This window comes from Triticum urartu, chromosome 6 (assembly GCF_003073215.2).
Source record: "Triticum urartu cultivar G1812 chromosome 6, Tu2.1, whole genome shotgun sequence".
NCBI lineage: Eukaryota > Viridiplantae > Streptophyta > Magnoliopsida > Poales > Poaceae > Triticum > Triticum urartu.
In genome coordinates, this window is record NC_053027.1 from 183,428,531 (window position 1) to 183,442,805 (window position 14,275).

A 14,275-nucleotide genomic window follows, 5' to 3' on the forward strand; every position below is an offset into this window, starting at 1 on the left:
TGAAGCCCATCCTTGTCTTTTTGCTGTGTCGGTCTAGGTTGGTGTGGGATGATGCACAGCCGGCTGACCCTGGCGTACATGGCAGCCGGCGTGTCTAGTTTAGATGCCATTTTGGCCTAAATGATTCCGCATCAAAGTTGGTGTACCATTTTTATGGGGTTGTTACCCGTGCAAGTTATGTACCCATATGTAATTAACGTTTATTTTCTATTTTTTCTATCATGCATTGTAAACTAGCTCTAAAAAGAATCTAAAGGTAATTGATAATCCAGATTCTCTTTGTACGTGTGTTGTCAAATCCAAATATTATTCAGATTGTGATATTTTGGATGCAACTCTGAAAAAAGAGCCTCGTTCACATGGCAAAGTATTATGTCAGGGATACAAACACTAAAAAGAGGTCATATATGGAGGACTAGTGATGGTTGCCGGATCAATGTTTGGGATGATGAATGGATCCTTATAACTCACCTAACAGGAAAGTGATCACACCTCGTGGAGGCAATTTACTATCAAAAGCAAGTTATTTCATTGACCCTGTTACAGGTCATTGAGATGAAGAGTTGGTTTCCACATTTTGGCAAGTTGATGCAGCACATATCCTTGCGATTCCGTTGCCTAAATTTAATATGTTGGGCTTCGTAGCATGGAACTTGTGCAATAGCGAGAGATTCTTAGTGAGATCGACATACTTTGCGGAGTGGCACGACCAATATGGGCATAAAATATTAGGAGAAATATTGTCGGACCCTCACGGAATTCACCAATATGGGGGATGATCTAGAGCTTAAGTTGTCCTGCCAAGGTTAAAAATTCCTTTTGGTGAACTTTGTTAGGATCGCTACCATGTCAGGTGACTCTGGCTAACTAACATATATAAGTCAATGGACAATGTCCTACATGCGGTATAGGAGCGAAGGATACCGAGCATATGTTATTCACTTGTGCAAAATCTAAAGAGGTATGGCGGTTACTGGGTTTGGACTTTGCTATTGATAAAGCATGCGCCATGGATCATGCGGGAGAAGTTGTGCTAAATATTTATTGCTACATGCAGCTGAAGAATGTGTGGTCGTTGGTCTCGAAAATTCAACGGAAGCAATTGCTATTGGTTCCTGGTATTTATGGTGGGAGAGGAGAAAGTTAGGGCATAATGAAAAGGTTCAGGAACTTAAGTTCATTTTTTTGGAAAAGGAGGTTAAACCCCCGGCCTCTGCATCAATCGATGCATGCAACCATTTTTATTAATTATTTCACAAAGGTCTGACAAGAACATACACCAATCCACCCGAAGCCACAACTCACACCTACAAACTCGATAATGTGGAGTGCTCTCACTCCTCATATCTAAAAACGGTGTCGTTGCCGATCCATCCACATAATGTATCGGGACCAACAACTGGTCCAACCTCCCTAAAGCGCATACCACATGCACACGTTTTAGAAGCCGCCATCATCATTGGTTGCTAACCTAAGTTCATAGTAATGGCAATCAGAGCTTTGATTGCTAACTATACTATGGCAAGTGATGCAAAGGCGACGATCAAGCGACATGTCTGGGAAAGACCAAGGAGCAACTATGTAAATCTAAATATGGATGGGGCTTTTGACCCAGACTTACTCAAGGGCTTGTATGGCGCTGTCATCAGAGACTCGAATGACAAATTCGTCACGACAAGAAACGGGGAAATCGATTAGTGCAGAGATACGTTTATGGCCGAGGCACTGGCCTTACAATTTGGTCTCAATTTGACAACTATAGTCGGGTGTAACCGCATAGAGGTGAACTCCGACAACATTGAGGTGATAGAAACAATGAAGAACGGAGGTCGCTCTTTCGGTCAATCGGCGGCAGTTTTTGATGATATATATCATCTTGCGTGTGATTTTCTGGAGCATGCTCCTAAATAGACTAATTATGTTGTCCATGATTTAGCTAAACTAGTTAGAAGTAAGATGTGTGCGGGATGAATAGAAAATCTATTCTTAGAGATTGGTGATACTCTTGTAAAAATATAATATGATGCTCATCTTGCAATAAATGTATTTTGATGTACAGTAAAACACACACAAGGTGTCTTAAGTCGCTCTAGCAGGTACTAATAAATTTTAAGATGACATGCCGGCTCAATTTTCCAGGGATGCTCATAGAGGCAGGATGTGCGTGTGTGCATTCATAAAGATGAGTGTATGCGCATGTATGTGCTCTATACTGTGTTAAAAAAACCAGTAGCAGGCTTGCATGTCAGCTTTCAAAGTTTTCCAAGCCAAACTAATCCTATAGCCCCTAAAAAAAGCAATCCTAGCCAGGACGACTAGCTCACTAGCCACAATGAGTAGTAACATAGAGTGATAACATGTCCATGTTACTACTCTATGTTACTACATCTATAGTGGGGAGTAACATATGTGAGGTAACATGCAATATTTCATTTATTATGCTATAGATTCATCTTGTTTTGATATGTATGATGTTACTTAGGGCATCTTCAATGGTTGTAAGATAGTTGTTGGTAGATTTTGCCACCTAGGATTTTTGATGATGTGTCATATAATAAATGATGGAAGAGAGAAAGGTTGTATGTACATGAACCAACACCCTTTGCACAAGCTCCAATGTAGAATGAGAGAGCACCTTATTTATTATTTCACATCCTATTAGGCAAACTACATACAACCCATTGGAGTTGTTGTATATTAAGGTGTTGGTTGATGACATGTCATATTTTACCAACAAGCTAACATACAAACTGTTGAAAATGCCCTTATACTAATAGTAACTAACTATATTATTATATGTCCTTTTTTCTTCATTTATTATTTGTCACATCATCTATTTTATCTAGATATGTGTGATGTTACTATCTATATTATTCCCACTATGGGTAGTCTCAGCTGATCCGGGTTCCAACGAATCCCCGGGAAGGCCCCACCTGGCACCCTCGCACGGGCGCTACCACTTTCCCCCCGCCCTGCACACGCGGAGCAATCTGGCCACGCGCACGCGGGATCTTCCCCTGCCGGGCGCCTAGCTAGCCTAGCAACGCAACGTAGCTCCAAAGAAAAAAGAAGAAAAAAGCTAGCCCAGCAACGCCAACCAACTGCAATGATTCTCCCCCACTCCGCGCACAGACCCAAAAGCAGATAAGGGAGAAGAAAGCCGCCACCTAATAATGTCCTAATCCCCCGACCTCCTCCCCTCGATCGAAATTCCAATTCCAAGGAGAGAGAAAAAAATAGCAGCGCCTGAGAGCAACGGTGCGTGCGTGCGTGCGTGCGAGCGAGGGAACCCAGGCGAGGTAGCGGATCCCCCGGACGGGCGGGTGGTTCTAGGGTTAGGGTTTGCGGCGGCGGCGGCGGGGCTGGGGACCGTGCGTGCGCCTCCTTCGACGGCGAGCCGGATGCTATGCTGCTAGGCTGCGGGTCGCTCTCCTCGTGGGTGCGCCGCCTCGTCGCCTGCGTGGGGTACGACTCCCTGCCTATCCACCTCGCTCCATCTCTCGCTCGCCTTGTTCATGCCCGCTGGGCGCTCTGCTGCCGCGCGATTGCTCCGTCTCAGGTTATTAGAGGAGACCTGTATCGTATCGCGCGGGAAGTGGATCGGTGCTCCCGTTTGGTTTGGATGATTTTGTGATTCTCGGTAGTTTCTCAGAGTTTAGTCTACCGCTATGAGACCAAGGTGATTTTTTTTTTTGGCGTGTAGGCGGTCGGTTGCTGCGGTTCATATGATGAAATTTGTTCATGATAGTGGTGCCAATCTGCAATGATCTCTGTTATTAGATAGGTTTTAGACATGCATTTAAGGTCTCTGTATTCACTTACCTGATAAGCTCCTGTTGGTCAGAAATAATTGGTTACCGGGAGGGGTCAGCTGTTTGAACTCGACCTGAATGATTGCTTGATATGGTACCATGTCTTCTTGTTCGTGGTCATTACCTACCCAAGGAATGTTCGGTGGTTTTCCAGCAAGTCTGTTTATAGACTGATACTTTTGGTCTGCTGTTAGATTCCTTGTAGCTCCTTGTTCTTTCCTGCCCCTGAAGCTTCCAGACAGTGGCTTTCTAGGGAGGTTTAGCATAAATCTGCTTGCACGGAACAGCGAAACATAAATCGATGTTTTGCTTGGTCCAGTGATATTGAATTTTGTATTTGCTTGCGGAACTAGAAAAGACAAATTATCAGTCCTGTAACTAGTTGCTTAGATTGGCTGATATTTCTGAGTAAACTTAAGCTTAAGAATGTGAGTATACTGCTGAGTATTATCATGTACTCCCTCTACCGAAATACATGTCGTTGGAGTAGCTAAAGTTCAGCTACTCCAACGACATGTATTTCGGTACAGAGGGAGTAGTATATATTTTTCCTTTGCAAAAAACATAGATTCAACTTCAACATATCTAGCTAACAACTTTCCAAATTTTACGGGAATGCACCAGAGTTGCTGATGTTTGCCATGCGCTCAAATATCAATATGATAACCTTCGTTAATTACTGAATTCCAAAAACAAGACATTTTTGGATATTGTCAGTAAGTATGTGCAGATCTAGTGTAGCGTCTTTTTCACCACACCGAGTATCAAGTCCGAATGAGCACTTATTCTTAATCCAGTTTTAAATGTGCATAGAATCATAACTGATTCGATATCAAATGAGAGAAGTTTCAAATGTTTTAAATGAACACATATTCTGTAGATACTATTTAAATGATTGACACACAAGTTAGATTTTGTATTAATGTTCTGTTTAATGCATACTACCTTGCCTTAATTGTGGACATGTTTCATGTAATCACAATGGAAAACCAGGCAACTGCTGTAAAACCTTATTATAAGCTTGGAGTGGAAGTGATCTCACAATAGGTTTTACACAAGCATTTTCTTGTTTCTTTTTTTTTTGCAACTTCTCTCAAATACTTGGTTCTAATCATTTATTGGTCAATCCTGGTTTGCAACAGAGCAGAAATTGTTTTGGATGTGCGAAGTCTACTCCTATAACAGCTGTTGATGAGCCTTCTAAAGGTTTAAGGATTCAAGGGCGCTCGATAAAACATCGTAGTTTGTCTGAAGATTTTTGGAGTACAAGTCCACGTGAAATGGAGAACAGTGCCTTGCAGTCGCAGCGTAGCATGTCTTCCATCAGCACAGCAGCACAATCTAGTGAGCAGCATGGAGCTGGAAGTAGCAGCAACCCAAATGAGTTTGTAAATCAAGGTAAAAAAAATCGAACCTTCCACAATGCATGGCCCTCTCACTTCCATATACCTTCAGTTAGGTTATGGCTTATAGCTAGTAATAAATAATTATGCCAGCTAGATTATTAATAAAATTATAAAGATTTGTTTTGTTTCTTTGTTACCATCAGAAGATAATCATCTAATACACTATGCTCCCTAATTTTGGAGCTCTCCTATTAAATTGAGGTGTTCAATTTTGGATTTAGTTCATGTTTTGACTGTGTCAACTATTTCTCAATGAGCTCTTTCATTCAATTCAGGTATTTAATTTTGAATTTGATTCACGATTTTGATTGGCTCCACTATTTCTCAAATTAATTGGTAGCAACCAGCCTGTAAAAACACATCAGTCCCGTGCAGCCTCTCACCATCTCAAAAAAAGAAGCGCCAACATCTGAACTATAACACTAATATAATACATGCGTATAGTACAAGCGGCCACCAACGCAAGAAACTTTCCCACATAAGTATTGGTTGATTAGCAGATAACATACAACCACACCGCCAAGAAAGCTCACTAAAACACTGCATTATAAAAGAAAACACTTCATCATCTTCCCCACGCGACAAACCAACTTTTATCTTTATATGAAATCCCAACAACAACAATGGTGCAGCGAAGCGCGCCCAACCCTTCTAGTAAACTTAAATGCTGGGTTGAGTATACTTTATTCAGGGATCCTGATGCTATGCTGTTGTTTTTCTAGAACAATCAATTATCTGATAGTAACAAAACCGTCAGTATCAGAGAATGCCACAAAAACACATGATCTGTGCGTGAATGTGGACCTTACTGGCAAGCATGTAAAGACCGGCATCAACATTATACCATGTGGGAAGGTGTTGGTGATGCTAAGGCGTTAAAGGTTTTATTGCATCATAAATACGGGAATTGGCAAAATGAATATAATATGAATTGAGAAAACCTTGATCCCCTGCCTGAACAAATCAATATATAAAATCAGCGTCAAAAGATATAAAACATGAGAAAAGGCGATGGTAGAACGAAAAGGACAACAAGAAACACAGCTTCACATATGTAACATGTGCAGCATCAACAGGTCCTCTGAATTAACTGAAATATCCAACCGCAACATGATTGAAGGAAAAGAGGTTCCCAGAGTATGCAAAAATCTCTTAGCAAGCAATACATAAATGGAGTAACAAAAGCACTCTCTTTGTATTGTTCATCTTGATCATCAAACAAGGACTATTATTTCCTTGACACACTATGTCACGATGTGTTCACAAATGATAATCTTATATGGCTATACGCAGTAGTTGTGCTGACTTTGTAGTGATGTTACTCTATTTATGACTAATTGCTGTTGTTAGCTGTGCTTTATGATCTTGAAATTGCTGACAGTGGCTACTCAGCCAGCCAAAACTCTAGCTTAACCGACAATATATTTTTTCTAATTCTGTAGGCCTTCTACTCTGGAATCAGACTAGACAGCAGTGGGTTGGAAACAGAAGGTTTAATTCTCAGCGTCAAAAGACCCGGGAGCCAAAAATAGGGTAACTTTCATGCATTTCATTTGTTCTAATGGAGCCTAAAAGATCTTGAATATTCGGAAGATTTTGCAATAACCAAAACAGTCTACTAGTCTATCATAGCATTAAATACCTTACCTGCTTGAAGTTGTGTACTCAATTTCTGGCATCCTCCTGACCGGCTATCATAATTTGTGGCGCACTTTGATTCGAGGATATATTATATGTATCATCAGTCTGTTGGTTTTGACTAGTGATTTCCAAGAGTGCAGAATCTTGTGTAACACCTTTTCTGGAATCTCATGTAAACTTTGAAGTATTAGACATTAGTTTTAGTTCCTGGTGGTGTCTTTTTTGCAACAACTGTTTGAGATTGGCGCTGGTCCCTTTGTCATGCATATGCCTGTTGACTGTAGTTGGAATGCTACATATGAGAGCCTGCTAGGAAGCACCAAGACATTTGCACAGCCGATCCCTCTTGGTGTAAGATCTCCTGCAAACCTCATAGCATGTTACTCTTCACATTTGTCTTTACTTATCTTTTTGGTTTTCCAATGGCAGGAAATGGTAGATTTCCTCGTGGACGGCTGGGAGCAGGAGGGCCTATATGATTAGCTGCTTAATTAAAGGGTGGTGGTATTTGTCGGGGGTCTCGTTGTTAATCGCTGGAATGTACTCAACTTTGGTTTAATCAAAGCGTGTGGGTGATGAATGTGGATTATCCTCGTGACAGGATGGCATCCCTTTTTCTTTTAAAGTAAATGTAACATATTTTTGTCCTACTATGTTTATTTTTTTACATTTAGCATTGTGGTCTCCCCCTGCCTAGTTTATGTGTTTATTTACATTTATTTAGTACCCCTCCGTCTGAAAACACTTGTCATCAAAATGGATAAAAAGGGATGTATCTAGACGTATATTTATTTAGTACTCCCTCCGTCCGGAAATACTTGTCATCAAAATGTCCCTTTTTATCCATTTTGATGACAAGTATTTCCGGACGGAGGAAGTAGCAGGAAACGGTCTCGGACTAGCAGAGTTTGTGATCTTTTTTTAGGTGAGAGTAAGGAATGGAACGGGACTTTGGTGCGGGAGATGTTCTGGCCAAATGATGCGGAGGAGATTTTGAAGATAAAACTACCCAAACGGAAGGAGGATGTGCCGGCTTGGCACTACGAATCATCCAGGCACTTCTTTGTCTGAAGTACGTACAAGCTGGCATAGTAATTTGAAGCAGTCCGATGAAATCAGACCGGAAGTAGTATTGTTTGGAAGGGCGACAGGAATACGTGGAACTTGGTGTGGAATGTTAAATCCCTAGCCTCTGATAATCTCGCTACAAAGCAGAACAAATGGAAAAGGAATTTGGAAAGAGATATATGTGGTATGGCGGATGAGAATAGTTTTCTGCTGTGGCTAAATGTACAAAGGCCTGGGCCTTGTGACTTTGTGAGATCAGATGCGAGGGGTGGGGATCTTTCGGAGGAAAGTGTTTTCAAATACATAGTTCTGACTGCCTCTGATCCTCCTCGCCGAGATCAAACCGAAGTAGCGTGGCTTGGTCCTTTTACTCTTTTGGCACAGTTGGTTCTCTACGAAACGATGTGGTGCACGACCAAGGAAAACTCTCCAAAATCAAATCGAAGTAGCATGGCTTGGCCTAGACTTCTGGCATGGTTGGTTCCTACAAAATGATGTGGTCCACGACCAAGGAAAATGCTCCATCATGGATTCTTACATCGATAATGCTACACTTACGGGCCGCTGCTACGGACCAAGCGATACGCGCTGATGTGGAAACGTCCACGTCATCCCACAGCCCACCCCCCTCGAACAGAAAACAGCAGAAAAATTACTCGCGCACAACAGCCAGACCGTCCGCTCATCCCCTTTCTCTCCCGGGCGACGCGACGGCGACGGCCGATTGCTGGCGGCGGAGAGGATGTTCCCCAAGATTAGCGGCAGCGTGACATGGCGAGGGTCAGCGCGCTCAGTCGTACGCGGGCGGCGCTCACGAGCTCTTGGTCTCCGGCGGCTGCGGCGCGAGATCTTTGGTCTCCGGCGACGGCGGCGCGAGCTATTGGTCGTCGGCTGCGGCGGCGCGAACTCTTGGCCGGATTGTGCCACGGCGAGGTCCTCCATTGTTGTCATGTCGAGCAACTAAAATCGCAAATATCCTGCATGTTGTGTGAAATTGCCCATGTCCCTTGGTTGTCTGATGATGTTACTTTTTGCTTGACAGATTCAGAGTTGTGTTAGATGTGTGATGAAACAGTACCACACAAGATGCAAATTCTGATAACAGAAGCTAAACAAGCCAATATATTGTTCAATCTTGCATCATCAACACTATCATATGGTTGCCTGTGTATATCTTGTCAGGACATGTCATCTCTGCAAACAAGTGCAGACTCAATCCTTCTCTGAACATACCATCAGCTAGTGCCCTCCCTGTGAACATTTTCAGGATCCAGCAGAATTATCCAAAAGCTGTAAGCATCACCAGCAGCTGATGCAGAAAGGGCACAAAATCAAGGCAGTTCAGTAAGAAATATGTCTGTTGGAAACATCCCTATATATTGTTGTTGTTCCGTGATGTTGTACACTGTAAACATATCTCCCTATTCAGGGATTTAGTTAGCCACGACTGACTAGCACGTTCGTGCACTCATGTACTTGGCTGAGATCAATACAAAAGTGGGTTTCATCATATTCTTGCCTCTTACATTCTGTCATTGTGTTATTGAGACTGAAAGAGTATTTGCTGCTGATGTTTCTGCTAGGATCGACATGAAAGAATCACCTAATCATTTGAACTGGAACTGAAAGTGGAATCAACTAATACTTGAACCATATAACAGAGACAAATTCAAGTCCCTTGGGCCGAAACAAAATGACAAAACATAAATCCGTCTACTTTTCTAGTGCCCTGGTGCCTATCAGGTATCAGGTATTACATTAAAGTTGACAAGTTCATACAAAATATTGCATCCAACATCTTCAAACTACGTAAATCATGTCCAAACTCTGGTCCATCATATCGTCGAGCCCTTAATTTTCATTGAAGTGTAATGCTGCAGAATTAGGCACTACAGTCGATCCTTGCTGAACTTGAAACAGCATACTTGTATATTCTCTGAGAATTTGGGGCATAACCATTGTCCATGAACCTCCAAGTGATACTGTAGTTGATCCTTGGGGTGGATTTATGTCGCCATTGGTAATGCCCAAGTCAAATGATTTCTGCTCCAAAGAAAGTGATAAAATTACATGGATGTTTAAGAGTTTACTAGAAATAAAAATGTGAGAAATAAGCATACCTCAGCCATGCTACTACAAGTTTGGTCATCTTGTTCTACAATATCATCCTGTGATGATTTCCTTTTTTTATTGGACATTTTCTTTTTCAAATTCATGGAGCGAGCTTGAAATAAATACTTAGTAAGAAAACACGCACGAGTTTGGGTTATTATTTTCACAGAATAAAAACATAATATAGGGAGAATACCTTTTGTTCAGCTTCCTTTTGTGCAGCCTTCTTCTCTTCTTGTGCAGCCTTTTTCTTCTCCCTTAGTTCAGCTTTCTTCTTCTTTTCATTTGCTTGACGAATAAGCTTATCAACCTTGGATTTTTTTCTCAATGAAGGAGGACGTCCAACACATCTAACAGCTATTGGACTTAGTATAGTTTTACTTGTTGTCTTCCCATCAGAAGGCGCCTCTTCCTGCAATTGATCTTTTGGTGCACTAACCTGATCCTTATTATTTTCAGAACTTGAGTTGCTAGAGTACTTAATTTTCAAGGTGCAGAGATCTTCAATCAATGAATTGCATGAATCATCTGACATGGCGCCTATCTCTGCAACTGGGTAGAAACTGTTGCACAATCTATCAAAACGATTTGCAACAGGAGTATCTTCCATGCCGCCATATGTGCATCTGATGAAGTTATGTTTTCTTTTCACATTTTTTCTCCACCAATCAAGAATGTATTGTGGAGGAACCTCCTTGATTTTCTTGTGAGTGAGCACACATAACACATGCCTACAGAGAATCCCCCTGAACTCAAAGTGGCGACATGGACACTTAACTTCAAACTCTTCCTCACTGAATTGTACATGGTACACAATATCTTTTCTCCACCATTTTTCTTTGTCAATCAGCACATCCTCAGTTATTTCATATGTTTCCATTGCCCTTTTTTTTTATATTAACTTCCGATCACAATACATCTTGTGTGTTAGCTCTTCTTGAAATTCTTTGAACTTCGAATTTGTATAGATTGATTGAAATTGCTTCTCGATATCAAAGTGTGTGATGCAAGGTATGGTTGAATTGAAAGAGTTGAAATCAGCAATATTCTCCTTCTCAACTTTATCACGAAGAGCATTCTCATATTGGCTAACAAAATGCTTCAATGTAGTTTTTGCATTAACATACCCATCGAAGAAGGCATTCATACTCTCACTACGTTGTGTAGTAGACATACCTGCCCAAAAGGCATCTTTCACAAATACTGGAACCCATCGGTGCCTATGGCGGTAAAGCCCTTTAAGCCATTCGTTATCACCAAGATCATACTTCTCAAGCATATGCATCCAAGCAACTTCAAACTCTGTAATTGTTAATGAATCATAAACTGCCTTGCCAATAGCAGCCTTAATGTGATCATACTCATCATATCCACCAAACTTCTCGGGTATCTTCTTCATTATATGCCACAAACACCATCTATATCGAGATTCTGGAAAAACTCTTTCCACACCATTCTGAATTGCTTTTGCTTGATCGGTTACAATAGCTTTTGGATGGAGATTTGACATACATGTGAGCCATGCTTGAAATAACCAAACAAATGTTTCGGTATCTTCATTTGATAATAGAGCACATCCAAGCAAAACTGATTGTCCATGATGATTCACTCCGACAAAACAAGCAAAAGGCATATCATATTTGTTCGTCAAATATGTTGTGTCAAAACTAACGACATCATGAAAAGAGTCATACACTGCTCTACTTCTTGCATCAGCCCAAAAGACATTCCTTAGTCGAGATTCATCATCAAGGTCCATGACACTGAAAAAATTTGGGTTGTCGGATTGCATCTTGACAAAATAATCACGAACCGCTTCAGCATCACCTCTGCCAAGTTTCAACCTTCTTGTTTTCTCTAGAAAATTGCGAGCATTCTTCTCACCAAAAGTTAGGTTCTCATGACCATTTGCTTCCACAACAAAAGAATTGAAATTCTTGTTTACTCGAATTCCAGCCCGGTCATTCAGCTCAAGCCTTCGCTTCACATGGAAGTCTAACTTTTGGTTGCATCTGAATAACCGAGACTTGTGTGGACTTAATGTATGATTATGATCTAAAATGATAGTTGAAAGATGAAACTTCCCATCAGGACCACGGATAATATTGATTTTAGCTTTACATCCTAACCCGGTTGTTGGATTTGGTTTCAACATATTTCTTGATCTGGACTGAGTCTTACCATACCGAGAGCACGAAAGTGTAAGATACTTCAGCTGTCCATTATCATCATTGTTTGAGCTTCTTCTTGTCACACCAAAGCCCTTTGCTTTAGCGTAGTTGTTGTAGTACTCTCGCACCTCATTCTCAGTATCAAAGGTCATCCCCAATTTAGGGTCTCCAAGTAAGGCATCTGGTTGAGCTTCACCAAGGTCATGTTCAAGTTCCACATTGCTTTCATTCCGTTGCTTATTGGTGTCATCATCGCTTGAAATCGACATGTCACTTGATTCTTGAACACCACCAGTTCCATCATCCATTTCTATAAATCAAGAAAACTTTAAACATTATTATTGTTCAAAGGCAATATAACTAAACTGATAGGGGATGGTAACATATTGTAGATTCAGAGACATGTAGATTCAGAGGCATGCAGATTCAGAGGCATGTAGATTCAGAAGCTTGTAGATTCAGAGGCATGTAGATTCAGAGAGAAGAAAGGAATATAAGAATCGATCAACATACAGTAACATCGACCGCACGGTCAAGAAAAGCTAGATAAAAGGTGCAGATATTAAACATAACAAAATATTGGGGCAAAACACTCACCTCCTCTAGTCCCCGAGCTCGCCCAGGCACACAAGAGCTCCACCCCCAGCGTCATCCACGTTGTCGAAGCTTTGACGGTGAGCAGCTGCGACGACAGCAGCTGTTGAAACGAAAAAAATCAATCGTAATCTGATCGAGAAAAGTTAGATGGAAGATGCAAAGATTGAACAATGTTGGGGCAAGAACCTCACCTCCTTCAGTCCTCAAGCTTCGACGGTGACCGGCTGCCACGACAGCAGTTTAGGCTACGACCTGCTGCGACAACGACGCCGCCTGACCTAGAATCCCAGCGGCCATCTGTTCAATGTGGAGCGAGGGAATCCGAGCGGCCCGTCTGGAAAACGAGGAGGCGGCAGGCTGTTCTTTTCTTTCGAGGTAGAAGAAGGCGGACGGTCTGGCTGTTGTGCGTGAGTAATTTTTCTGCTGTTTTCTGCTCGAGAGGGGTGGGCTGTGGGGATGACGTGGACGTTTCCACATCAGCGCGTATCGCTTGGTCCGTAGCAGCGGTCCGTAAGTGTAGCATTATCGTTCTTACATTGTGGCTTTTTCAGGTGAATGCCTCACTATTGATGATAAGGGAAAGAAGCCGGTTCATGCTACTGATCCTCTGAAGTGCCAAATGTCAGTGCTGAACAAATTCGGACTAGGTCAAGTGGAAAATCTAGATGGATTAAATCACCTGATGTATGGTTCAAAGTTAACACGGATGTTGTGTTTGTGGCCAATACGGGTGAAGCTACTGATGGATATATTATACTCCATGTCTGTGCTAGTCTTGAAGAGGCTGAAGCTTTGTGCGTGCCATTGGTCCGAAGGCTGCTCTTGATATGGGTAATGAAGAGATCATAGTTGAATCTGATTGTGCTGTTGTCATATCAAACATTTATGGCTCATGTGATCCCTTTAGCAACATGGAGAGAGCATTGCATGGTGATTAGGGAACTTCTGCAAGATAGATCAAGGCTCCGTTCGGTATAGATCAAGGCTGCATGGCCCTGTTTTTTTTTGACTTTTTCTTATCAGTGAAAAGTCAGCCAATAGAAGCATGCCACGTGCTTTAGTGAGGGACACAAGCGTGTAAACGTCGAGGTGAACCTAGCGATTTAGTTTGTGATCTGAGGACATTCTATCGGCCCGCACATGGGCTGCATGCCGGCGTGTTTGATTTTGCTTGTTGTTTTGCTTGTGACCAGCTGCATGGCCCCGTGGTTCATGGGCTGGCTGCTGCATGTGCGTCTGTATGCCGCCGTGATTGATTCGACTGCGATTTTTTTTTCTTGCGTGTCCATCCACGTGTTTCATGGATAGTGTGGTCATCGCACAATGTTATTATACATGGAGTACGTTGTGTTGATTGGGAGCTCGCCACGTTATTCGGTACTGCCACCGTCTGTTTAGAGGCTGACGTGTGTTGGGCTTTCAGGCAGTGCCGCCCTTGCCTCACGTCTAGAAACCAATTTTCTGGATC

At 42.0% G+C, this 14,275-nt stretch overlaps 2 protein-coding genes across 11 annotated transcripts; one reads left to right on the forward strand and one right to left on the reverse strand.

Moving 5' to 3' along the window:
• Positions 1-3,039: 3,039 nt before the first annotated feature.
• LOC125512227 lies at positions 3,040-7,555 on the forward strand. Of its 2 annotated transcripts, none has more exons than XM_048677322.1 (5): positions 3,040-3,465; positions 4,955-5,210; positions 6,661-6,751; positions 7,144-7,210; positions 7,289-7,555. In XM_048677322.1, exons 2-5 carry the CDS (start codon positions 5,093-5,095, stop codon positions 7,340-7,342), a joined length of 330 nt encoding a protein of 109 aa, XP_048533279.1. In that variant the 5' UTR covers positions 3,040-3,465; positions 4,955-5,092; the 3' UTR covers positions 7,343-7,555. The 2 variants fall into 2 exon arrangements, with proteins under 2 accessions (XP_048533279.1, XP_048533278.1); XM_048677321.1 differs by having other exon boundaries at positions 3,041-3,465; positions 4,960-5,210.
• A 1,995-nt stretch (positions 7,556-9,550) lies between these two features.
• LOC125512226 (protein FAR-RED IMPAIRED RESPONSE 1-like) lies at positions 9,551-13,351 on the reverse strand. Of its 9 annotated transcripts, none has more exons than XR_007285257.1 (5): positions 12,999-13,346; positions 12,808-12,907; positions 10,236-12,520; positions 10,048-10,095; positions 9,551-9,970 (listed from the first exon to the last, which is right to left on the reverse strand). XR_007285257.1 is itself a non-coding variant. In XM_048677319.1 (5 exons), exons 3-5 carry the CDS (start codon positions 10,917-10,919, stop codon positions 9,779-9,781), a joined length of 924 nt encoding a protein of 307 aa, XP_048533276.1. In that variant the 5' UTR covers positions 10,920-12,520; positions 12,808-12,907; positions 12,999-13,351; the 3' UTR covers positions 9,551-9,778. The 9 variants fall into 9 exon arrangements, 3 of the variants coding, with proteins under 3 accessions (XP_048533276.1, XP_048533277.1, XP_048533275.1); XR_007285254.1 differs by having other exon boundaries at positions 10,048-10,151; XM_048677319.1 differs by having other exon boundaries at positions 12,999-13,351.
• Positions 13,352-14,275: the final 924 nt, after the last annotated feature.